General features: G+C 35.1%; 1 protein-coding gene across 4 annotated transcripts in view; it reads right to left on the bottom strand.

Moving 5' to 3' along the window:
* Nucleotides 1-27,120, bottom strand: part of USP34 (ubiquitin specific peptidase 34) — a 245,101-nt gene that overhangs the window by 20,235 nt on the left and 197,746 nt on the right. For all 4 annotated transcript variants that reach the window (XM_081253585.1, XM_081253587.1, XM_081253586.1 and 1 more), the window contains 19 exons: nucleotides 26,427-26,505; nucleotides 22,949-23,002; nucleotides 22,741-22,836; nucleotides 20,572-20,636; nucleotides 20,403-20,478; nucleotides 20,264-20,311; nucleotides 19,797-19,862; nucleotides 17,727-17,807; nucleotides 15,731-15,816; nucleotides 14,977-15,145; nucleotides 14,798-14,872; nucleotides 13,504-13,655; nucleotides 9,813-9,861; nucleotides 9,621-9,725; nucleotides 9,489-9,533; nucleotides 8,635-8,739; nucleotides 7,165-7,312; nucleotides 2,248-2,882; nucleotides 155-312 (listed from right to left, as the gene is read on the bottom strand). In XM_081253585.1, coding sequence (XP_081109711.1) covers nucleotides 155-312; nucleotides 2,248-2,882; nucleotides 7,165-7,312; nucleotides 8,635-8,739; nucleotides 9,489-9,533; nucleotides 9,621-9,725; nucleotides 9,813-9,861; nucleotides 13,504-13,655; nucleotides 14,798-14,872; nucleotides 14,977-15,145; nucleotides 15,731-15,816; nucleotides 17,727-17,807; nucleotides 19,797-19,862; nucleotides 20,264-20,311; nucleotides 20,403-20,478; nucleotides 20,572-20,636; nucleotides 22,741-22,836; nucleotides 22,949-23,002; nucleotides 26,427-26,505 — 2,292 coding nt within the window. The remainder of the gene's footprint in view (nucleotides 1-154; nucleotides 313-2,247; nucleotides 2,883-7,164; nucleotides 7,313-8,634; nucleotides 8,740-9,488; nucleotides 9,534-9,620; nucleotides 9,726-9,812; nucleotides 9,862-13,503; nucleotides 13,656-14,797; nucleotides 14,873-14,976; nucleotides 15,146-15,730; nucleotides 15,817-17,726; nucleotides 17,808-19,796; nucleotides 19,863-20,263; nucleotides 20,312-20,402; nucleotides 20,479-20,571; nucleotides 20,637-22,740; nucleotides 22,837-22,948; nucleotides 23,003-26,426; nucleotides 26,506-27,120) is intronic.

Here is a 27,120-nt window from a genome sequence, read left to right as displayed (position 1 = left end):
TTCCTCCAAGGTGTCTAAAGGTTTAAATGCTTTCCCAATAACCTTAAAGAAGTGGTAAACTTTCAGTTATAAACAATTTAAATTATTCCTCTTTAAATGTCAAGATGATGGTCCCCATCCCTTCACTTGTAAAAACAAAACAATATCTTTTTACCTTATTAAAGTAGTCCAGCAGGAGCGGCCGTCTAAGCAACGTAAGTAACAACTTATGGTTGTTTTCTTAAACTGTTTAATATCTTCCAATTCTTCTTCTCTCATATCTGGCCTCTGAGCTATGAACAGCTGCATCAGGTTGAATAGTTCTTCTACTGCCTGAAAAGGGCAAATAAGCATTATGATGATCTATCTGCTTCTCATTTCTAAGTGTTATGCTCATTAGCCAGTTCTTAAAATTACACAAATTAAGTTAGGTTGCAGTACCATCCAAGAATAGTTATAAAATTAGCAGTAGATTCTATTTTTAAAATGTAATACATTATTCACTAAAAGAAAATAATCTTAAAATAGAATTTCCAGATTAAAAACAAGTAAATTCAACTTGTTCAACTTTAGTCTTAAAACTGTTTAAATTACTAGTTTTATAATGTCAAATGTATGTTCCAGAGATGGTATGCCCATCCTTTGCCCCCCTTTTCTATAGTAAATGAGAAATTATTACTTTGTCACAAAGATTTTACACCCCTCAATTACACCTGAATTAATACTGTTTTTGAGAAAACACTTTGTGCCAACATTTGGAATGATCTTTCTAGACTGATAGATGATCCAGCTCAAGATGGATGAAATGCGGGAACTAATATTTTAGTAAAATCACTAGCTGTGGTTTTATAAACTCATTTACTCATGGGCATGTTAGGAAAGGGCTGTTCTTCTAATACATACTTATCAAAGACCTGAAACCCCCAACCTTCATATTTTTCATGGCAAAAATTGATTTAAGCACCATTTTCATGAAAAATCTCTAACTGATAAGTTCTAAAATAAAGATGTTACATTTCATTGATGCCTAACAACATTAGGGGATAAATATTCTAACTCATCCAGCACTCATCAGAGGTATATTTAACTTACAGACGTCATGTTTAGTAACTAAATCGGAGATTATTTATGTGAATGCGATAGAGAAAAATCCACTGAATCTTAATAAATTCTGTCCTAACTCCTTCTAAGTTCGGCAGACTCTCATTCTCCTTCCGTATTCTTATAACCTTGGCTTTGAACCTCTTTTGGTACTTAATATACTCACTTTCTTTCCTTTATTATAGGCATTCTAACTTTCTTAACAGGAAATAAGGTTATTCTTTCTGGGTGAGAAATAACAACTCACTACATTATGTCTAAAGGACAGTTAATGTCCTTTCTTCCTTCAACAGGAAAAAAGAAGTGTAGCACATAATTCAAGGATACCAATACTTAAAATACCCTTTATTGCAGTCATTTGACTGAGCTCTTAAGTAAATGCTGAATGTCTTGAAAAAGTTCCTCCTCCTATACTCCCCTTAAAATAAGCAAAAAATTTTTCTTATTAGCAGTTTTTAGCCTCTGGGTTGACAACAGCTTCAAAAGGCATTCTGCACTCTGCTTCCAACCCCCTTCCCAGATGTATACCCTCTTGGTGTAAGCTTGAGCTTACGACAAAGAGTAAGAGGCAACAATGAAAAGAAATATCCAAGAATGACAGCCTAACATGGAGAGGGGAAAATTTAAAATAAAACCTATAGTCTGCAGAGAAAAAGGGATCAGATTTAGATGGTATGTATTTGTACTCTGATAGGCCCACCTCTTAGCCATTTCATTCACTTGAACATAGTGTGAACAAACAAAAAAACCCTAGGGAATACTACAGCTAAGATAAAATATTGTCTAGCTTACAGCTTAGCATAGCATGTAGATGTTGATAATATCTAAACAGTAAATACTCACTTCCTTAAAACTGTATCACAAAGCTGAATTTTTTCATTAGGTATATATGAAAGACTCATTAACAAAACCATAAATTAACATAGGTAAGTTCCATTAGAGATAAAATTTCAATATCAACCTAAGAAAAATTATCCACACACTTATCAATTTTATAACAACATTTTATACATGTATTCAAGAAAACAAATAAACCTTAAATCTTTAAGAACGAACAGTTAAAGTCAGACTGTACTCCCATATTTTGTCACTACATCCCACAACGGGAAAAACAGGTATTTCCAATCAATTTGAGGATACAGATACAAGAGTTATCATTTTACTTACTCCAGGGTATTGGCTGGCATGTGGTGTAAGATTCTTAAAGGCCCACTGAATGTTCTGGTGAGAAGCCAGTTGTCGTGTAAATGCAGGAGACTGTTCACAGCAAAGCCTCAGAATGCCGTAGTAGGCAGGCAGCATCCCACGGTTAAAAAGCACCACATCCTGATCATCATGGTCAGCAAGGATGTAATTGAAGGCAATGTTCTTGGTTACCACTGGGTTCTGAACAATAAGGCGGATATTCTCTGGACAGTCAGCACACACATTGTACCAAAATGAAAGCAAAGCCTGTTTATTGTGATTTGTAGCTATTGCTGGCTCAGAAAGTTTAGGCTGGAAAAGGTTCCACAAATCCATGAAATATGTGGAAAACATCAGCTTCTCAGTTTTGGAAATTAAACAGTAAGTCATAAAGCTAAAATAGGGCACTAGCTTTGTAGTGCCATGAACAGCAGCATCAACATAAAGTTTGGCTCTTGAGAGCAAACCAAGGAGCACGTTGTAGACCTGATGTAGGACTACTGTTGTGTCTGGACTGAGTGGAAGGTCACGGGTTGGGATGTGCAAAGACCTTGTTGACCGGAACATCTGGCGGAATGAATTGCTTGGTATAAGGGACACCAGAAGATAAGCTGCAGCTATAAAATGTAAAACAAAACTGTCAGATGCTTACAAGATATAAAATAGACTGAAGAGCAGTCATTAAACACAAAGTCACTCTTCCCTTTAAAAATTAAAATGAATAAAAATTAAGGGACATGAACATCTCTTTTAATATCTTTCTGCTCTACCACTGGTACCAGAGAAATCCCAAGGAATGACAAAAACAGACGCCTTCCATTCTGTCACTGCTATTTTTTAAGTGGTGACAACAATCGCATAAACAGAAAGTTTTAAACCTCTTTTGTTTAGCTTTCCCAAGATGTAGAATTTTCCCACGTGTTTTATCATTTTATTTCTTCTCAGGGAATAATATGGTTTAACAGGAAGAACACAGCATTTGGAGCCAGAAGACCTATATAATGCTATCTGACATGTCAAATCATTAATTTAGGGTCTTAGCTTTCCTCTTCTTTATCAATTACTACAAAATAATTCAGTATTATTTTGTAGATAATGGTAAACTTACATTATAAAGATTATATATATATATATATATATGCCAATTACAGAACATTAACTTTGGAAAATCTCGGAAAGTCTTCTAGGCTAACCTTGCATGCAAAGAAAGAATCCCTTCCTTCAACATACCTGGAAAATGTTATTAAGCCTATGGTATAATTCTGAGAGGATAATGACTCATTAGTTGAACCCATCTGTAAAAGGAGCTACTGTTAGCAAGGCACTAAGCTAGGTACTTTGTAAATATTATCTCATTTAATCCCTCACAATCATCCTGGAGGTAGGTGATGATACATTGGAAAATCTGAATCTTAGAGAAACAAAGACCAAGGTCACACAGATAAAAAAGGGGAGCCCAGACTTGACCTCGAGAAACGATGAGGATGATGATGATGATGATGATGATGATGATGATGGTAACATACAAACAACAAGAACTGCTAACATTTATCAAATGCTTAAATTTAACACATTCTCTATGTAGTTGGTATTAGTTTTATTATCTCCACTTTTACTCAGACTTAAAACAGTAAGACTACCCCATTTTCCACAGCAAGTGGCAGAGCTGGAATTCAAACCTTGATTGTCAGACTCATGAGTTAATCGTTCTAACAACATTCACTTCAGAGCCTACTCAAGGCATCTAATGCCTTAGTATAACCCTTTTCAATACACCTACTAATTCTATCTCCCACTATTCTACCTATAATTTGATAACTTCCATCATACTGCCAAAGCAAATACAGTTAGGGTTTCTAAAATTAATTGTAATCTCTTTTATGGATTTATGTCAAATTAAACTTTATTTTTGCACAATACTCCATTTCTACATATTTCATCACCTATATATTGCTCTGATTAGCCTGTTTTCAGTTAGGCTCAATTTGGTATGTGTTTCAAATATAAAAACTTGGCATGAAGGTGTCATCTTGATCAATTTTGCATAAAACTGCAATTGAGAAAATAATTTTATTAAAAAAATTATTCAGTTTAAGTTAAATACTTTTACCTCACCATTTTATTTTGAAAAAATTTTGAACACTGTGAAAGGTTGAAAACATTCTACTCAATAATGACCCATGGACCTACCACATAAATTCTACAATTAACATTTTGTTTTGCTTTATCACATACCTAACCATCTACTTATTTCTATAAAAACTACTTGCTTTTAAATAAAAAGTAAGTTCTGCTAGGGAAAAAAACCCCACAACTTTTTAATTATTTTTATCTTTGAGAACAAACAGGGAAGTCAATGTAGAAGAACAGACCATCTTTCTAAAAACTGCCTTGCTATAACTTAAAAATTCCTGGGTCTAGAGAACTTAGAACAAATCATCCATTTCTATATGGCAACTCAACTATTTTAAGACACCTATCATGTCACCATTTTTTCGCTAAATATTCTAAACAGTCATTCCTTAAAATTATTTTGTAGGATTTAGAAGTATTTCTCTGTAGCTTTTCTTCTATCCATGTTACCCTAATTCTTACTGAGTTATACTGATTCTATTTAAATATTTGGGTCCCTATTTCAAGTTACATTGTTTCAAAAGCACGTTTTCGTATTTCTATAGTCTTCACTATTATAATTTTTAAATGATGCATAACAATTTATTTCCTATCTGAACATCTAGTTTAAAATTTTTCACACTTACAAATAATGCTGTTGGATATTCATATATTGGATGACTTACTTATACCAGAATCCCTGCAATGGTATTACTGAGTTGAAAAAGGGAAAAAAAAATTTAAGGATATTGGTACATACTGCTAAACTACGTTTCATAAGGGTAATATTAACTTACAATGTCGCTGCAGTATATGAGAATGCTATTTCTTTAGCACTATTATGAATGTTAGGTGTACCAGCTAGCTAAAAAGCTTTTCTTTTCGTTTTGGTTTTTTTTGTTCGTTTGGTTCAGCAAAAGTTTTTAATTGTTTTATGGTCAGGAGTCAGGACATAAATACCAACCAGCATATCTGTCAGCTCTCACAAATATCTCATTACCGTGGGGTTAACTAAACTGGCAGGAAAAAAAGCCTATGAGCAGAGTACCATTGCCAGTCCATGTGTACCCACCACTGAAACATGTTTTCCCCTAATAAACCTTTTATTTTAGAAGACGTAGAACAGACAGTTCCTATACACCCTTCTCCCATTTCCCCTGTTAACATTATTACCATGGTGCATTTGTTGTGACTAAGGAACCAACCAACACTGGCACATTACTATTAACTAGATTCCACACTTCAGATTTCAATAGTTTTGTCCTAATGTTCTTTTTCTGCTTCTAGGATCTCATTTAGGATACATGAGATTTAGATGTCATATCTCCTTAAGCTCCTCTTGACTGTGACACTTTCTCAGACTTTCTTTGGAAGACCACGACAGTTTTGAAGAGTAGTGGTCAGGTATTTTTGTAGAATGTCCCTCAAATTAAGTTTATCTGATGTGTATCATGGTTAGACTCAGGTTATGGGATTTTGGGAGGAAGACCACATGATGAAGTGCCCTGTGCATCACACCATACCAAGGGCACATACTAAACATAACTTATCAGTGACATTTTTAACCTTAATTATCTGCCTGACTTAATGTTTGTCAAGTTTCTTAAAGTTATTTTCTCTATCCCTCATACTCTACTCTTTGAAAGCAAGTCACTAAGCTCACACTCAAGGGGGTTTCCCTTTTTGGGGGGAAGATGTACATAAATTTTTTGGAATTCTTCTGTATGGGAGATTTGTCTCTTCTCCATTTCTTTGTTTATTCAATCATTCATTTATATCAGCATGGGCTCATGGGTATTTATTTTATACTTTGGATTATAATTCAGTGCTATGTTAATTATTTTTTCTCTCAAATTGTTCCAGCTTTGGGCATTGGGAGCTCTTTCAGGTTGGTTCTATGTCCCTTTGACATACCCCATCATTTTGTTTTGGGAGTACTTCCTTACTTTCTGGTTCTACAAGATGCTACAGGCTCATCTTGTATATTCCCTGCCCCAGTCCTAAAATCAGCCATTTCTCCAAGGAGCTATGTTTCATTTTATCGGAAATGATGTTTAAAAACACGGATCTGGGTATTCGATGTGCTTGCTGCTACTGGAGTGTCACTGATTGTATGCCCTCTCAGCAGAAAACTAGGAAATATGATCTTAATAATTAAATTGAATGATTAAATAATTTAAAAAATTAACTACTTTGATTTTTATTTCTTTTAATACTATCAAAAGAAAACATACTCTGTGTCTATTTACAATCAGTTACCTATTGTGTGAAGTATCTATTTTTGGTATTTGTCCATCTGTCTTCCAAGATCTTTGTTTATTCCCTTCTGGCCTGGGTACAATAAAGATATTTATCATTTAACTCCCATAACTTCAGAGAATATTTTCTCTCAGCTTGTTTTGTGTTTTTATTGCCACTTTACTCTTAGCCTTCTCAAGTTACTTTTAAGACAGGATTTTCTGACCCATTACTCTCTTCACTAATGCTGATAATGCTTTGTGATTCTATCAAGAAAGGAAACAAAAATGATAGTGGTGGTGATATCACCCAAGAAAAGACATAGTTTCCTATCCTTAAAAAAAAAACAAAAAAAAACTATAGATATTTGTAAAACATCGCCATAGGTTTTCAAATACTAATATAACTTTGGCGTTTAAAACAATATCTCTAAGAGCCTTTCTGTATTATACAATGGGCATATTATGATCACCTTAAAACAAACAAAAAACAAAACGAAACGTGGAACAACAACAAAATGGTTTCTTAAATTCTGAATATTTGACTTACAAGTCCTGACTCTAGGATAATTGTGAGCCATAAGAAACCGCTCGACCCAGTTTTCCATATTCTGTAGGACCCAGCTGTGTGCCAGTTTATTTCGGGGTGTCTGCACTGCCAACCAATCCAGACACTGAGAAGGATTGTATTCAATTACCTACAAGTAAAATGACAAGAACAGAATATAAGGCTAACTGAATGAGCAGTTACTTTTTTAAACTTACTTTTGGTATGTGCATCAGACACTTTAAAGCTAAATAGTTTTTTGAAAACTAGAGCCTGAAAGAAGTTTCACACCCATGTTTTTTCCCTTTTTTTTTTTTTTTTTTTTTTGTGGTACGTGGGCCTCTCACTGTTGTGGCCTCTTCCCTTGCAGAGCACAGGCTCCGGACGTGCAGGCTCAGCGGCCATGGCTCACGGGCCCAGCTGCTCCGCGGCATGTGGGATCTTCCCGGACCGGGGCACGAACCCGTGTCCCCTGCATCGGCAGGTGGACTCTCAACCACTGCGCCACCAGGGAAGCCCTCCCATTTTTAAAGCAACTTATTTTTATTAATAGGAATATGTTCAAGGAGAATGTCATTAGTTTACAAAATAAAATTATAATAACCAAGGACTCTAACACAGGACCAACGAGAGAACTCAATGACCTTTAAGGTCTTAAGTTTACAAAGTTATTTAAAAGTGCTTTTAATTCTCTAAATTTTCCATCTTTACTTTTCTGATTGTTTGCCCACTCTGCTACTATAAGTGAGAATGAAAACTAGCTCACTACACTGCTGGGAAGATTTTTTTTCATTGGAAAAGGAAATCCTAGGAATCTAGAGTAGGGGGTGGAAAATTATGGCTCTCAGGAGCCGAAATTACAGCTTCTGTGGTTTGCCTGTTTTTAAGTTTTTATTGGAACACAACCATGCCCACTCATTTACATTTTGTCTATGGCTGGTTGAATGGTTCTAACAGAGACCATATGGCCCACAAAGCCTAAAATATTTACTATCTGGACTATGAAGAGAAAAAGTTTGCCAGGCCCCTGGTCTAGAAAGTGGGCATTTCCAACACTCACTAAGAACTAAGAAGAAATTCTGTAACCTCAGCACTAACTCTGGAGGAAAGGAAATGGTTGGTGCTTCCTCTGTATTTTCTATCAACTGCTGAAAGCACCTGGCTTGTATTTCTAGGGCTTCTACCACTTCAGGGAATCTTTTTTGAGGATACGGGAATGAGGACCTCGGATGAGCTGAAGACTGTTTATGACCCTACGAGAAAGTCTTTAAACATTTGAGACACTAGGGAAGAACTCTTTTTTCCCCTAGATCTTCTGACTAAAGCATCTCTTCTTCCCTTGACCTGTGACTTACTAAAACCATTTTGAGTTACCCAAGCAAGAAGAAACTAGTACTTAAAATGTGAGTGATTGTGTTAGAAAAATAAAGCCCTCAGAAAAATAAACACTAAAACATCTGCTGCAAGACTTACCTCCCATATCCTTTGCAGAATGTAAGATGCAAAGGGAGGCATTCCTGGGGGTCCACCAGCAAACTCCATTAGCATAGTCAACAATTTAAAGAAAGGATTGGCTGCCTATAAGACATGTACACGACTGTGTATTTAGATCTGTTTGAACCCATCATTTCCAGCTGAAAACAAAGAAGTATAACTCTTCTACAGATCACATTTAAATCTGCTGTATTAGGTTAGAGAGCTCAGTACTCATACATATGAACCTGAACTCTCATCATAAAGCAGAAGGGTGAGCGCAGGATACAGTGTCAATTGTGTGGGAGCCACGTGTAACAGAAAACATCTATTTTTCTGGATGTCAATTTGGGAAAAAAAGTATCAAAACTCTTGTTAATGAGACAATCATGTTTATAGAAAAATTTAGATTAAAAGTTTCCTGCAGCAATCTTTGCTCTCTGAGGTATAATTTATATTAATATTTGACATGTATTATCAAAGTAGCTATAACATTTTCATTTTATGAAAATACATACTTCTCCACCTAGGCAGAATTCTGGTTAGTCTACTTTCTTCTAAGGTACAATATGATATATGCTTCAAACCAAACAACTTTAAAGCTCAGTATCTAGGTGGCACTCTGATATATTCAACTTATATGTAAATTTATATTTAATTGGGAAAATGACATTTGTGACAAGATGTGAAGAGGTAATTCAGTTTATTCAAGTTACATAGTTAAAAATAGGTTGTTTTATTATGAGGGAAGCCTTGATAAATTTTTTCCCAAAAACTATTAGAAAGGTTCATTTGAAAGCACTGTCAGTGCTGATAGCAGTTTGAAAAACATGAATGAACAGATGTCTACATACCTCAGGAGTCAATTTTGCTATTGATGTGAAAAGCATAGATACAATCTAAAACAAAACAAAACAAAAGGGATAATTTCAGAATATTCTTCTACAAATTACCAAAAAACTTTAAGACTGTTTCTCAGCACTTACATGTTCTGCAAGTCGATTATTGTATCGACAAAGGCTGAAAATCAGATTACAAGTTTGTCTTATATTGATGCCATCACGAATATGTTGAAACAAGAAGGGAAATCCCTGTTAAAAGCAAAAGTTGTTCATTTAAGAACTATTTTGTTGTTATTTTTGTGATTATCAAGTGGTCTAATATTGAGATGGTATTACCTTTCCTCCTGTTAATGCCGCCATGTCAGTCTGTGATAATGTCAAATGCCTGAAAGAAAACATTAGTGGAAATAAGTTTTTCTTTCCTCTATACTACTTTATAGCCATTTGCATCATGACACATAACAAAATTGTTGATTCAATTACAAGTGTACCAAGCCACCATCATAAAATGATTTTTGAACTTTCTGCTAGCTAGACTTGCTCACTAGGCATCTTTTAGACAATTTTTCAAAATTCCAAGATTGGTACATGGAAGTCCAAATCTACTTTATTTCCATTTAATTAACTCAATATTTTGGTGTACTGTAACACTAGGATGGGTCTAATTTAGAGAGCTTTTTTTTGACATGAGAACCTTCAAAACAAAACGAACTTCTAAGAAATAGAGAATTTCACTTTCAAGTTTAAAATGATTGCATATTTCTTTAACTTCTTATAGAAAATTTCAAACACATACAAAAATAGAATACTGTAAGCATCCCATCACTCATTTGCAAATTACCACCTTACGGTCGGTCTTGATTCATCTGTACCTCCTACTCGTTCAAATATGAACTATTTTGAAGCAATTCCAGATATTTTATCACTTAGTCCATAAATTTCAATACATATCCCAAACATAAATTTCAAAAACATAAACAATACTAACATTATTCACACCTAAAATAAATTAACAATTTCTTATTATCATACAAGATCCAGTCAAATGTACAATTGCCTCAAGTTTCTAAAAAAATTTTTTTATAATTTGTTTGAATCAGGATCCAAATGAAGTCCTCTGTTGACACTGGTTGAAATGTCTTTTAAATCTCTTTTAGACAACTGGTTTCCCCTCCGATTTTATCTTGCAATTAATCTGTTGAAGAAAGCAGGTGGTTTGACCTGTAGAATTTCCCACATTTCCATTTTGCTGATTATATCCTTGGTGTGTTGTTTTAACATATTCCTCTGTCCCCGTATTTCCTATAAACTGGTAGTTATTAGATCTAGAGACTTGATCAGACCTAGGTTTGATTTTTTAATCAAGGATACCTTATAAACGGTAGTGTGAACTTTCATCAGGAGGCACACAATGAAAAGCTGTCCCTCTTTCTGTAATGTTTTCAGCCCATGATGATCATTTCCTAGATCCATTATTGCATTTGGGATGCAAAATATTGATATCCTAATTCCAGCATTACTTGCTCATTTATTAGCTCAAATACCTCTATGACGATGAACATCCCTCTCATTTACCATTTGGTTGCCATGAAATATAATTCTTGCAGGTAGGATAAATACTTGATATTGTTCCTTTATTAGTAAGTTTCCAAAACTGTTACTTGGTTTCTTAATATACTCCAAAAGTTGTCAATAATTTTTAAAATTTTGTTTTTAGGTATCATTATGAACTCATGGATGTAAACATCCATGATGTGTTTTAGTCCACTTGCAGTTATTACTATTATTGATGCTCAAGTTGTCCAATCTGTGACCAGTAGAAACCTCCTTAAGTTGACTCTTGAGACCTTTTAACATGACCTCAGTAGTCTCTGATAGCCTCCTTGCTTTCCAAAATGACAAAATGTTCGAGGTTTCCCATTCATTTCTTGCCCAAGACCTGGAATTAGCCATTTTCTCAAGGAGCCTTGATTTTTTTCAGTGGGAAATATTATCTAGATGCCAGGGTCACTCACTGATTTTTGGGTTGGACAGGATTTCTAGGCCTTTTCAGAAAATGGAGATACATAATACATTTTTTGTTCGCTTAAGACAAAATATACCATGAACTCTACTGATATTCCCAAATTCAAATTTAGTTTTGAAGAAGTTATGTAAACATCCTACAATTTTATATTTGTATTTCTCTTTTCTTTCTCTGAAAATCTTGGTTTCTAATGACATTAACAATTATCTATTTGTTTTATTCTATAATACATTTTCAGAATAATAATTCTAATTATACTACTACTCACAATATAATTAGTAAAACACTTGAGGATAATTTTACAATTCTTTTTGTCCTTCAGGTACATCCCACTAAAAATTACAGTTAAATCAATGTGTTCTAAAGTCACTTTAATTCCTCTCCAGTGGCTATGTCACCAACTCAATATACAGTTAGGCTCATTTATTTCAGTCTGCTTTTGATTTTTAGGGATTGCATTTTATTAAATTATAATTATAGAAAACATTTACATGATTCCAAAGATAAATCTAAAAAACAAAACAGTGTACTATATTCAAAGAAGTCAAACTTTCATTCCTGTCCCCTCCAGCCTGTTTTCCCCTCCCCCAACCACTGGAAACTTTAAAAATTTATTTTAAAAAATTTAGTCTTCAATTAGAAAAATAGTCAATTCTTGTTATTTGTAGTACTTACATTCTATAAAGAGCTGCGAACACTGAATTAGTGAACACTGAATCACTGCTCATAGGGAAAACATACACTTAGGTTCCTGTGAACCCCTGGTCATAACATTTCCATCAATAGATCAATATGTTACCTTGTATAATGTGTGTTTCTGTTTAAAGACACCTGATTTAATGTTGACTCATTAGCACTGAATACAGAGCAAACAGCACTGTAACTCAAACCTGAATGAAGCTTATCTAATGTGTACTTTCTCCTTAAGGCATATTATGGCCTTCTTGAGCTTAGGAACACACTAGACAGCACTTGGCACTATGTTTGGGACCATTTTTAAACAGCCAAATCACCAACAAAAAGCATAAATGTGAAAAATGTGGCATATATTGCAAACAAAAATTTGTTTACAATTTGAGCACCAAAACAAGAAGGCAGAGTGTCACCATGTTTGACCTCAGCTGGAGAAGTGTGTGTCAGGTCAACGCCAATTTTTTGCCACTCTGTACATTCTGTAATCCACAAATCACTGTAAATGCTTCACAAGTACTGATTTGGGGATTACAAATAAATTTAAGTAGGAGAATTCACAAATTGGAGATCCATGAATAATGAGGCTTGGTTGCACATGCACACACACACACACACACACACACACTCTCTCTCTCTCTCTCACTCACTTTGTGTCCCACAGCCTCCCTTTCTTAAAAAGTAGCATACTATAGGGAATTCCCTGGTGGTCCAGTGGTTAGGACTCAGTGATCCTGTAAGCCATGCTGCGTGGCCAAAAGAAAAAAAAAGTAGCATACTATATATACTTTTGTCCACCTTGTTTTTTTTTTCACCTCAGTGATATGTATCTTAAAGATCTCTCCATGGTAGTACACATACATTCCATACTGCCTGTTTTTCTTCTGCTATAGAGTCCTCTATCAAGTGGATGCTCTGTTTCTTCAACTTGTACCATCTTTGTGGACATTTTCAGTCTTTTGCTGTTTATAAACACTGCTTCAATAAACAGCACTGCACATACATCTTTTGGTGTTTTGGGAACAGAATCCCAGAAGTGGTGTTGCTAGGTCAAAGGATGAATGCACATATAATTTTGCTAGATATTTTACTGTATATTTCTTCAATGTATATTTCTAACATGACTCAGGCAAAGTAAGAGTTTGGTACAAAGGATCGAAATATTTATGCTACAAGAGTTGATGGAAAGTGTTGTTATTATTTAAAAGGAATTAAGTAACAAAAACTACTGAGTTAATAATGGTAAAACAATTATGTAAAAAGAATAAAATCAAACATGCTTTAAGCATTTTGAATGTTGAAACATTTCACCTTTCTGAGCGAGACTGTTCAACCAAAAGAGCAACTAAAGCTATCATTTTTTCAAGAGCAGCTGGCCTGTATTTTTCTTCTGCCAGAGAGAGTATATCTTCTTCCTCCTCCTCTTCTTCCCCTTCTTCCTCTGACAACACTTCAACTTGAGGCTAGAACATAACACAATTCATTTTTAATATGATATTATTTTTTAACATTATGTTGAGAGAAAAGAGCTTGATTGTCTTACATAACAATGCAGGGTAGACAGTGGCAGGAGCATGTATTGTGAAAAATAACCACTCAAAGGCCTAACCCTAACTTTAAAAGTCTAAACCACATTCAGGACAATTTTAGATTTAACAGGCAGAACTGTAAAGAACAATAATTCCCAATACTGTATTTACCTTACCTAAAGATATAAATTCTTTAATAATAATTTTTTTTCTTACAGGCAAGCTCTTTGGAAGATAAATCAGGAACAAAATTTATATGAGTATGATAAAATGGTATTTCATATTTAATAAAAATACCAGTTACACAAATTAAGGAATCCATATTTGCAGTTTTCAGATAATCCAAACAGTAGGTATTTCAAAGAGATATTCATTTGGGGTTTGAAATGCAACACTGAAAAGATTTTATGATCTAACAAAGCAAAAGAAAAGCAGTCTAAATAAGTAGCCATCTAGGCTGAAATTAGATAATAACAGTACATATTTGGAGAACCATTACAGCACAGTGGCTAACAGTTTCGTTCAGGAGTCTACCCAAGGATCAAAGCCTAACTCACTGTGATCTAAAACAAGTTAACTTCTTTATGCCTCAAGTTCCCCATCTGTAAAATGGAGATGACAACAGTACTTACCTCTTAGGGCTGCAACAAGGATTAAATAAGACAGAGCATTCAATCCAATGTGGTCATTACAGACAACACAAAATTGATTAATAGTTTTAATATTATGAATTGAATTTTTGGAAGACTGACAGACTTAATATAGCAAAGGGCTTTAAAAACATGGCCAGCAAAAATGTTCACCAAAACACAACATGCTACTGATAAGACCCTAAAGCAGGTGATGGTCATTTTGCCTAAATTTATTTGCTTTGATCCAGGGCCATACCAGTGAAATTTATCACTTGACTGTTTCTTCTCTTGCTATATCCATTAAAAATATCAACCAAACTTAGACCCTTAAAATCATTTAATATCAGGGCTAGAAGGGACTTCAAAGGAATCTAGTATCTTTCTATGATGCAAACTTGAAAACATGGCCTCTAAATCCCTGATATGAGACAGAATTGTACTTACATTTTCAGGCCCTTTGGTTCCCATGTAAAAATGTACCATTGTAGATATGGCTTGCAGTGAAAGCAAAAACTGGCTCTAAAAATAAAAAAATTGATTTAAAAATATAAAATAAAAACAATTAAGTTTTAAATACTGAAAATAAGTACATAATACCAGAAATAAACAAGATATAGCCTCACCTCTTCTTCACCCATTTTGGCAAATTCGTAAAGGAAGGCAAAATATTCTGTAAGATGTTTACTGTGAGGCTTGACACCATGTTCCATGATTAATAACAGAGTTCTCACAAATCGAGTGACACATGAACGACCACCTATATCTTCAACTGAAGCATCCATATCATCAGACCTGAAAACACAATTTTATATATCTTAGAGAAAGTATGAAATCTGGGGATAGATATTTTGGGAGGAGAAATATTTTAAAAACCTGAATTTATCTTTCATCTTTGTAATAATGAATACCAATTATAATAATACAAATAGTTGGATTCCAGTTATCATGTCTCGCTGAAATCAAAACAAAAAGATTAAGTCAAGGTTACTTGTAGAGGATTTTGAAAATGCAATTAAATAAAAATAAAACAAAAGTTTTCCTTCTTGATTTATATTATTACAGATTATTTTTAAATAGGAGAACCTAAATATTTCAGTGTGGATATTTAAAAATACTTCGTAGGCAGATCATCAAAAAACTTAAAAATAAAATGTTCAGGGACTTCCCTGGTGGTCTGGTGGTTAAGACTCCGTGATCCCAGTGCAGGGGGCCCGGGTTCGATCCGTGGTCAGGGAATTAGATCCCACATGCATGCTGCAATTAAGAGTTCGCATGCCGCAATGAAACTAAGACCCGGCACAGCCAAATAAATAAATAAATATGTTAAATAAATAAATAAATAAATAAAAATTCCAGTTCAGAAGGTATACTTCTTACCCATCTTCCATTCCTGGCTGTAGATAAAGATGAGCATGCACAGGTCTAAGTCTCTGAATCACATGGATACACAAACGCTGAAACATCTAGAGATGAAAAGAGAGGACAACCTAAGAGTCAACTTACATCAGGTAACAAAGACACTGAAAAATGAACATGATTAAAAATTCTGCTACCCTGGGCTTCCCTGGTGGCGCAGTGGTTGAGAGTCTGCCTGCCAATGCAGGGGACACGGGTTTGTGCCCTGGTCTGGGAAGATCCCACATGCCACGGAGCGGCTGGGCCCGTGAGCCATGGCCGCTGAGCCTGTGCGTCTGGAGCCTGTGCTCCGCAATGGGAGAGGCCACAACAGTGAGAGGCCTGCGTACCGCAAAAAAAAAAAAAAAAAAAAAAAAATTCTGCTACCCATTTATATTTTGCCCACAGATTACCTTTTGACATTCTAAAGCTTTCCTGGAGTCTCAACTACAGACTGAAGATAAAAGGTAGAGTTAGCTTGAAAAACAATTTTATAAGGGAAAAAGCAAAAACAAACTATAGGTTTCAGTAATAGAGATTACCAAATACAAAGCTTCATGAAACCTCCTTTACTAGTGGAGATACAGAGGAAAGAAAACTTGGTATCCATCTCTTTCAGAAGAGTGGAGTAGGGCAGGACAGCTGCTTATCAGAATTTCAATGACTAGGAGAAGGAAATGCGATTTAAGTTTATCCAAAAAATATGGATTAAGATATACAAATGGCCAATAAGCACACGAAAAGATGTTTACTATCATTAATTGTTAAGGAAATGCAAACCAAAACTACAATGAGATACTACTTCACACCCATTAGAATGGCTAAAATCAAGAAGACAATAAACAAATGTTGAAGAAGATGTAGCAAAACTGGAACCTTCACAGATTGCTGGTGGGAATGTAAACTGGTGCAGACATCATGAAAAAAAGTTTGGTAGTCCCTAAGAATGTTACAACCCAGCAGTTCACTCCTATGTATATATCCAAAAGAACTGAAAACACATGTCCACACAAATATCTGTACACCTATGTTCAGAGCAGTGTTATTCAAAACAGCAAAGAAGTGGAAACATCACTAATGTTCATCAACTGCTGAAAAGATAAACAAAATTTGGTATATAGAATATTACTTGGCAATAAGAAGAAATAAAGTACAGATACAAGTCACAACATGGGTAAACCTTGAAAACATTGTTAAATCAAGAAAGCCAGTCACAAAAGACCACATACTGTGTGATTCTATTCAAATGAAATGGTGAGAATAGGCAAACCCAAAGAGGCAGAAAGTGTATTAACGGTGGCCAGGGGCTGCAGAGAAGGAACAGGATAAAATGGAAGTGATTGCTCGTAAGTATGGGATTTCTTTTGGGGGTGTTATAAAATTAGATAGATGATGGTCACATGTTTGGGAATATACTAAAAACCACTAAATTTTACACTTTGAGAAGTTTTGCTAAATTTTATGATATAAGAATTGTATCTCAATTATAACTGAAAGTAGCATATTTCAGATTAAATTTTTGGTTTTGTGTCATAAATGCATATGTATTTTTCTTCCTTGTTAATTTTTCCAATGATTTAAGAAAAACAAATTGATTCATGTGACAGTTGAGAATCTGTCACAGAAATAAGTTATACACTATTCATTTAACTTTCAAGGCCATTACAGTACCCTACCATGGTTAGAATATCTAAGGATCTGAATAAGAATCAGTACAACTCATACATCAAAGTAGGATCTGAGAAAATAGGCAGTTATAGCTATCTTCCTATAACCAGGAAATGTGAATGATTTTAATCACTTGACTGGAATGATAGCTGATTTGCCAAAAGAAGCTGGTGAAAATAAGAGCAAAATGACTTTTGTGATAAGAGGTCGATCTTTTCAAACTACTTTCAATGCTGGGTTAAAATATATTCACAGGCAAATTCAGAACAAACTTGAAAGCCACTTCTTTTCCAAATAAATTTTTTCTTACCTGTCTCACAATTTGATTAGGGCACTTAATTAGTATCTGCATTGGCCACCAATCATCATCAGCCATGCGGTCCAAAAACCACTGTAAGTAAATAGTGTGATTTTAACAATCAATCAATACTTGTCAATTGGGATAAAAATCACACAAAGATTTTAATTCTAGTTGACATTTGAATTCTTACCAAAAAAGATTCTTCAATTGGTAGAAAGTGTAAAATCTAAAATGTCTAAAGTCATAATCAAGGTCATCTCAATACAGAATTCCATGGATGCCATTTACATTATGGTGTAGAACCTACATGATGACAACCTGCAGTTCTTAATAAAGTCAAATACTATTTTCCTCTTAGACTTCATAAATGTCACACTGCAGAATTTTTTGTTCCTATTAATAATATACGATCTGAGTATGATAAACTTTCTGTTTAAAACCAATTTATGTTCTGTTGATAACAAAAAACACTCTTCTTCACGCTTAGCTAAGACAATTAATTTCAAGGTATCTCTTAATCACATATTTAACTCCTCTATTGAACTGTACTGCCTATTTATGCACACACATAATTACTGACAACTGTAGGGAATTTTAACTCCTTGAGAGAGTTCCAGAGGCAAATCCTTAGTGAAAAAACTGAAGCTGCAACTTTATTAAAAAAAAACAAAAACAAAAAAAATTTATGACCTTATCAAGCTTCTGCATATACTGAACAGTTTTTTTTGTTTCTTTTTTTTTTACCGAACAGTTTTTTAAAAATCATGAAGAGGGAAGGGAATAGAGGAATATGTTAAATAACACCCAAAGGATGCACTAGATCAAAGCCAGCATGTGGAAAATCCTGCAGAACAAATGAGAAAGTGGTACGGAGGGGAAAAAAAAAAAGGTAACTACAGTTGCTCCTTGGTATGGAGCCCCAGCATACACGAAAATCTGCAGATACTCAAGTCCCATAGTTGACCTTCTGTATCTTAGGTTCCTCCACATTCTCAGATTTAACCAACCACAGATTGTATGGTACTGTATGTATTTACTGAAAAAATCTGTGTATGAGTGGACCCACACAGTTCAAACCCATGTTGTCCAAGGGTCAACTGTATTATAGATGAAAAGAGATTTACAAGACAAAAGCAAAATGTGGACCTTGTTTCAATACTAATTCAAACAAACTGACTGAAAAAAACAAAAAAATAAAATCTTTCTAAAAACCTTCTACATCTGAAAAAAATCTTCAACTAATTTCATCTATTGTACACTACGCTGCTGTCTCCCACTTTTGGGAATTTATAAGACTTGCATTCCTAGAAAGGTACACACCACTCTGGGAGATCATCACACATGATAAACGATAGTAAGATGGCAATATGGCTAAGTGTTTATTACCTGTGTGCATACGATCCTTAGGGATGTATGTTTCTCTTATAATGTAATATAGGAAAAGATAAAATAGGACATAAACTGACCTACTGGGATATATGCATTTTTATTCAGAGGGGGAAGGGAGATATGCATTTTTCAGTATTTTCTGGTAGCATGCAGAAGTAGTTAAGAAATATCTGGTACAGTTCTGAATTTTCTATACTTTTTCCTTCCAATACATGGTGGGGGGGAACCCAAGGATTTTTAAGTAACTTAAAAATCAATTATTTAGGGCTTCCCTGGTGGCGCAGTGGTTGAGAGTCCGCCTGCCGATGCAGGGGACGTGGGTTCGTGCCCCGGTCTGGGAGGATCCCACGTGCTGCGGAGCGGCTGGGCCCGTGAGCCATGGCCGCTGAGCCTGCGCGTCCGGAGCCTGTGCTCCGCAACGGGAGAGGCCACAACAGTGAGAGAGGCCCGCGTACCGCAAAGAAAAAAAAAAAAAAAAAAAAAAAATCAATTATTTAATCAATGTAATGAATTTGATACCGTAATTATAAATTTCTCTTGGCAATCAAGTAATTTTAGGAACAACTTACACTGGCTCCCTATGATTTATAATAGATAAAACAATTTTGTTATAGCATCTAAGTTAAGAATAAAAGAAAACAAGAAAGTGAATCTTAAGCTATGCATTATTTGTTGAATTTTTCACCTCACCTCACAAGCTGCTTGACTATTATTAAATTGTTTGGTCAACAGTTCAATCCACTGAAGCATTGTGGGCTAAAAAAGAAAAAGAAGTTACTGAAGGTATTAGGTGATATCTGGGGCTTCCCTGGTGGTGCAGTGGTTAAGAATCCACCTGTCAATGCAGGGGACACGGGTTCAGGCCCTGGCCCAGGAAGATCCCACATGCCGTGGAGCAACTAAGCCCATGCGCTCCAACTACTGAGCCTGTGCTCTAGAGCCCATGAGCCACAACTACTGAAGCCCGTGCTCCACAACAGGAGAAGCCACCACAATGAGAAGGCTGTGCACCGCAATGAAGAGTAGCCCCTGCTCATTGCGACTAGAGAAAGACCACGCAGTAACGAAGACCCAACGCAGCCAAAAATTAAATTAAAAAAAAAAGATATCTGATAAATGACATGAATGGCACAAAGTTTACGAAATAAAACACATACCTTTTCTTTTGAATGAATAAATGTCTCTAGGACAAAGGAAGTGCTTAACTGCAAGAAAAGATAAAATTAAGCAAAAAAGATTTAATTATTTTAAAGTCACCAATTTTGAAGAAATTACCTAAGTCTATACATATATTACCTTTGCTGTCATTAAGGACACAGCTTTAGGATCTGGTAATGTACTGGGAATACAACTACACAACTGCCACATAAACCTAGAATTTGAAAACAATAGGTTAAAATTCTTACAAAATAAGATTTTTTAAAAATGTGTAACAAAAAAATCTTATTAAATCTGCCAAGCTTACCCAAAATATGTATGTTCAAAAATGTTTTTGTCTTGAAGAAACTGCATGTTATCATGCCAAATCCACTGAAGAAAAAAATGTTAACATTAGACATCAGAAAGCATTTGCTTCATAACATTTTACCAATATTTTTATTAGACAAAATAAGACTTGCTCTAGAAGAAACAAAAAATATACATGCACTTAAAATTTATGTTGATTTTTTTCCAGGTAAATGGAATATGGAAGTTGTTACTAAACCTGATCCAATTTATCATTACTTATCTGATTACCTCAAGCGATCACGTTGTTTCTTTTTTTTTAAATTTATTTATTAAATTTTTGCAAGTAAGAACTCTGAAATCCCATCTGTCTGAAGAGCAAATATATAATGAATAAAATGATGTTAACGTTGGTAACATACATGAAAACTATGGTAGGCTGATATTTTGGTAAGAACAGTTTATGAGAGACAGGTTTATGTTTAAAAACTGGCAAAATAAGGGACTTCCCTGGTGGCACAGTGGTTAAGAATCTGCCTGCCAATGCAGGCGACACAGGTTCATGCCCTGGTCTGGGAAGATCCCACATGCCACAGAGCAACTAAGCCCGTGCACCATAACTACTGAGCCTGTGCTCTAGAGCCTGCAAGCCACAACTACTGAAGCCCACACGCCTAGAGCCTGTGTTCCGCAATGAGGAGCCACCACAATCAGAAGCCTGCACACCGCAATGAAGAGTAGCCCGCGCTCGCTGCAACTAGAGAAAGCCCACGTGCAGCAACGAAGACCCAACGCAGCCAAAAATAAATAAAATTAAAAAAAAAAGAAAACAATGTGAAAAAGAAATTCATGTTTACTTATAGATCCTGTATTTATTGAAAAAAAAAAACCCAAAACCACGTGTAAGTGGACCCTCACAGTTCAAGCCTGTGTTGTTCAAATGCCAACTGTACATCATTAAGGTTTTATGTAAAATTTCATTTTATTTCACATGTGGGTGGCTATCTTTAAATACTGTTGGGTCCTCATCTAGAACATGGTGTACATTTGTCTGAATACCCTGGGGATACAAAGTCTTGCACATAATGATGATTATAATCTATTTTATTTTGCTATTATGATAGCAGTTGAAATAAATCTTTGTATAAATAGGTGAGTTTAATAGCTTGACATCTAGTGAAGCATCTAATTCTGCTGGTAAACCTAATTTAGAGGGTGTGGAAGAAGATAATATTCTTGGCTCTTTATCAGTAAATTACAGGTAGGCAAGATACCATTAAAAGTGTTTGGGGGGCTTCCCTGGTGGCACAGTGGTTGGGAGTCCGCCTGCTGATGCAGGGGATGCGGGTTCATGCCCTGGTCTGGGAGGATCCCACATGCCGCGGAGCGGCTGGGCCTGTGAGCCATGGCCGCTGAGCCTGCGCGTCCGGGGCCTGTGTTCCGCAACGGGAGAGGCCACGGCCGGGAGAGGCCCGCGTACCGCAAAAAAAAAAAAAAAAGTGTTTGGGGAACAAAATCCACTCAGTTTTAAGACTTGACCACAATAGTGCAAATATCAATCAGTCATAGAGTAAAAGTTTAATTGTCTACATGGAAAAGTACACTTGTATCAGGTATACCTTTCTGGAGATTTATTTTTTGTACTTTTGGCCAAGTCAGTTTACAACAATGATACAACATACATCGAGTGTGCACACTTTTTATAAACCCCTAACATTATTACTTAACTACATTACAAAACGAAGAGAGCTCATTACTACAAATGAGACACATATTAAAATATATATAATACATATTTTAAATGCATTTAAAATACACTGTACGCTTGTGTATAACATGAAGTATAAGAAAAGGAACATTCACAGTCCTATCACCCAATCCAAGAATATCACCAACCATACAAGTTAATTGTGAGCTTGTGCTTATTCCATCAACCATTTTTACCTTTCTTATTTTTCTTCAATTATTACTAATAATTGTTTTCCACTCCCTTTAATCTCTTTCACTTTACATTCACCTGTTGTATGTCAGTATTACCGAGACTATCTGTAAACAGGGTTAAGGCCTACCTCGGATTACAGATACTAATGATGTTGTTTATATAGCCTGCTTTTATATTCTAGAACTAATACTTGCATAAATACTTAAAATGCTTTTAAATTGTTGCTAACGTTAAATTAACTCATACCTCTAGTAATTCAGATGAAACATCAAATTTGTATTCTTTGCCATTTTCTTCCTCTGGTTCCATGCGTTTGTAAAACAGCATATAAGCACTGTGTGTCTTTAAGAGGGAAAAAAAAAGTATATTTTCATTTTGACATAGTATAACTACAAAAGTAGATAACATGGAAGTCAGAAAACAATGTACAATTATACATGAAAGAAATGGTTACCTTTTCAAAGGAGAAATCCATAAATTTATCTGTAACAGAATCATAGGTCTTGGTCTGTTTAAAAAAATGAAAGTTTTCCTTCTTTAAGAAATGGGTACATTCAGCTATATTTATATATAAAATATTTCATAAATAGCTATTTTATACTTTATAGCAACTTTGTAAATAGTTCTCAAATAGCATTATATTCAGAAAAATCTTTGATAGAAGTTTTTGGCTAGGAGTACGTACTTTAAAAAAAAGATTCAAAACATTTTTTTTTTTTTTTTTTTGCTGTATGCGGGCCTCTCACTGTTGCGGCCTCTCCCGTTGCGGAGCACAGGCTCCGGACACGCAGGCCCAACGGCCATGGTTCACGGGCCCAACCGCTCCGCGGCACGTGGGATCCTCCCAGACCGGGGCACGAACCCGCGTCCCCTGCATCGGCAGGCGGACTCTCAACCACTGCGCCACCAGGGAAGCCCCAAAACATTTTTAAGGTACTTTACCATCAATAATATGAAGCTTAATAAAATGGACTTGCAATCTGAAAAACTATTTTTAAAAAATAGATCTTTATTGGAATATAATTGCTTCACGATACCGTGTTAGTTTCTGTTGCACAACAAAGTGAATCAGCCATATGCATACAGACATCCCCATATCCCCTCCCTCTTGAGCCTCCCCATCCCACCCCTCTAGGTCATCGCAAAGCACCAAGCCGATCTCCCTGTGCTATGCTGCTGCTTCCCACCAGTCAACTATTTCACATTCGGTAGTGTATATATGTTGATGCTACTCTCACTCCGCCCCAGCTTCACCCTCCCACCCCATGTCATCAAGTCCGTTCTGTATGCCTACCCCTTTATTCCTGCCCTGCAACTAGGTTCATCAGTATCATTTTCTTTTGATTCCATATATGTGCGTTAGCATACGGTATTTGTTTTTCTCTTTCTGACTTACTTCACTCTGTATGACAGACTCTAGGTCCATCCACCTCACTACAAATAACTGAATTTCATTTCTTTTTATAGCTGAGTAATATTCCATTGTATATATGTGCCACATCTTCTTTATCCATTCATCTGTCAATGGACATTTAGATTCGTTCCATGTCCTGGCTATTGTAAATAGTGCTGCAATGAACACTGTGGTGCATGTCTCTTTTTGAATTATGGTTTTCTCAAGGTATATGCCCAGTAGTGGGATTGCTGGGTCATATGGCATTCTATTTTTAGTTTTTTAAGGAACCTCCATACTGTTTTTTTTAGTGGCTGTATCAATTTACATTCCCACCAGCAGTGTAGGAGGGTTCCCGTTTCACCAGACCCTTTCCAGCATTTACTGTTTCTAGCTTTTTTGATAATGGCCATTCTGACCGGCGTGAGGTGTTACCTCATTGTAGTTTTGATTTGCAGTTCTCTAATAATTAGTGATGTTGAGCATCTTTTCATGTGCCTCTTGGCTGTCTCTATGTCTTCCTTGGTGAAATGTCTATTTAGGTCTTCTGCCCATTTTCTAACTGGATTGTTTTTTTTTTTTGATATTGAACTCCATGAGCTGTTTGTATATTTTGGAGATTAATCCTTTGTCTGTTGTTTCATCTGCAAATATTTTCTCCCATTCTGCGGGTTGTCTTGTTTATGGTTTCCTTTGCTGTGCAAAAGCTTTTAAGTTTAAGTCCCATTTGTTTATTTTTGTTTTTATTTCTGTTACTCTAGGAGGTGGGTCAAGAAAGATCTTGCTGTGGTTTATGTCAAAGAGTGTTTTTCCTATGTTTTCCTCTAAAAATTTTATAGTGTCTGGTCTTACATTTAAGTCTTTAATGCATTTGGAGTTTATTTTTGTGTATGGTGTTAGGTAGTGTTCTGATTTCATTCTTTTACATGTAGCTGCCCAGTTTTCCCAGCACCACTTATTGAAGAGGCTGTCTTTTCTCCATTGTATGTTCCTGCCTCCTTTGTTGTAAATTAGGTGCCCATATGTACCTGGGTTTACCTCTGGGCATTCTATCCTGTACCACTGATCTATATTTCTGTTTTTGTGCCAGTACCATACTGTCTTGATTACTGTACCTTTTGGATTAGTTTGAAGTTGGGGAGCCTGATTCCTCCAGCTCCGTTTTTCTTTCTCAAGATTGCTTTGGCTATTCGGGGTCTTTTGTGTTTCCATACGAATCGTAAGATTTTTTGTTCTAATTCTGTGAAGAATGCCATTGGTAGTTTGATAGGGATTGCATTGAATCTGTAGATTGCTTTGGGTAGTATAGTCATTTTCATAATATTGATTCTTCCAATCCAAGAACATGGTATATCTCTTCATCTGTTTGTGTCACCTTTGATTTCTTTCATCAGTGTCTTACAGTTTTCTGAGTACAGGTCTTTTACCTCCTTAGGTAGGTTTATTCCTAGGGATTTTTATTCTTTTTGTTGCAATGGTGAATGGGATTTTTTCCTTAATTTCTCTTCAAATACATAAAACTTAATAAAATGGGCATGCAATATGAAAAACTACCTTTTAAAAGAAGAGTTTTGCACTGTTTACTTCTTTATCTTTTCTTTCTTTTTTTTGAGGAAATATTCTAAGAATAACATCTAGAGATGCAATAGGTTTAGTTATGGCTTCAATGGTAACTCATTATTTCCTTCCTTCTACTCATTTTCCAAGTGTTAGGAATTTGTCTAATTTTCCTTTTCTATTCAGAATAGTACGTAAGAGCATCAAAGAGCAGTTAAGAAAGCCTTTTCATTAAAATCCAGAATGTGACCAGTTATTTCACAATAAACATGGCTATTAAAGGGAAATATAACTTTATCTGAGCTTCTTTATGAAATAGAAATTACTTTCTAATGCTTGACTTGTGAGAATCAACAGGCTATTTTTAAAGTTTTCAGAAAATTGGTACTAGGGTAAACTGCATATGAAGAAGTGAAATTATTATAACACTACTCCAACCTAATTGTCTTTTCTTATATCTTAACTGATAATTACAAAACAGATAAGCTTTTTCTATCCTGTCACTAGTAATAACCAGGTTGTTGCTACTGTTATAGAAAGCACTGAAGGAACAACCTTTAAAGTTTAGCTTAAGCCAACTTCCTTGTCAAAGATTTCTCATAGTAAGTCAATAAAGAGTAATTTCTTTCTGTTCTAATCCCAAAGCATTTAAGTAAACAACTTATTTAATCATGATGTCTTGTGGAAATGTAATTCAATTCCTATACTATTATTTTTCAATTGTAAGTCTTAACCCTTCTTAATCAGACCCTCTTAATCAGTTGAAGAAATAGTAATTTAAAATATATTTTCAAAAAAAAATATTTTCCAGTGTCTGGTATATGCTCCAAACATACTAAACTATACTAAACAAAAAACAAATACATTTTAGGTTTAATTATAGGAATTAAAAGAAAGTTACATGACTCTACTATTGGATTTTATGATACTGCAAAGCACTTGGAAAGTCATGAACCATTTATAACTTTTGAATAAAACTTACCGTCATCTCTCCACCAAAACATTCAGAGGCAAGTTGAGCAGAATCAAAAGGTTTTACCTCAGCATCATTAAAAAGATACCTAAAGCAGAGCATATAGTATTGATCAAGTATATATGTAATAAATCTCTATTGTGCCTCTTTTTAAAATATTTAGATTACATTCTAATATATTACAAATACTGATCAAACTTATTAATATGTGGTAAATTCTAACTAAGCTCTTGTTTCGACAATTCTAATCCAGTAGAAATTGGGAATATTATTTCACAACATAGTCATTACCACCTTAAAATCTGATAGATCTATTTATAACCTCGCAGTAACAAGAGTTCATAAAAGCAAGGAATAAAAAGTTTGCATAACTTTCTAACATGTAAAGCTATCGGACAAGAAAACATTAAGAGCTTGGAAAACTTACAATGATAAAGATGCCATTTCAAAATTTATATTCAAATGGACAAGTAAAGATACCATGGATATGATGGTTTAAAGAGAAATATTTGAACGAAACTGTTCTATTAAGTGCAGATCAATTTACCAATGTACACTTTGTTCAAAGCAATATCCCCAATATTTAGAACAATGTCTAGCACATCAATAGTCTCAATTCATGAGACTTTACTCAACAACATCCGAGGAACAAAAACCAGCTATTAAGGACTGACTGAATGACTTCCAGCCATTAACTTGATGA

This window comes from Mesoplodon bidens, assembly GCF_964165515.1.
Source record: "Mesoplodon bidens genome assembly, chromosome: 14".
In the NCBI taxonomy this organism is placed as follows: domain Eukaryota; kingdom Metazoa; phylum Chordata; class Mammalia; order Artiodactyla; family Ziphiidae; genus Mesoplodon; species Mesoplodon bidens.
Note: the sequence above shows the minus strand (reverse complement) of the source record. Positions and strands in the feature narration are given on the sequence as shown.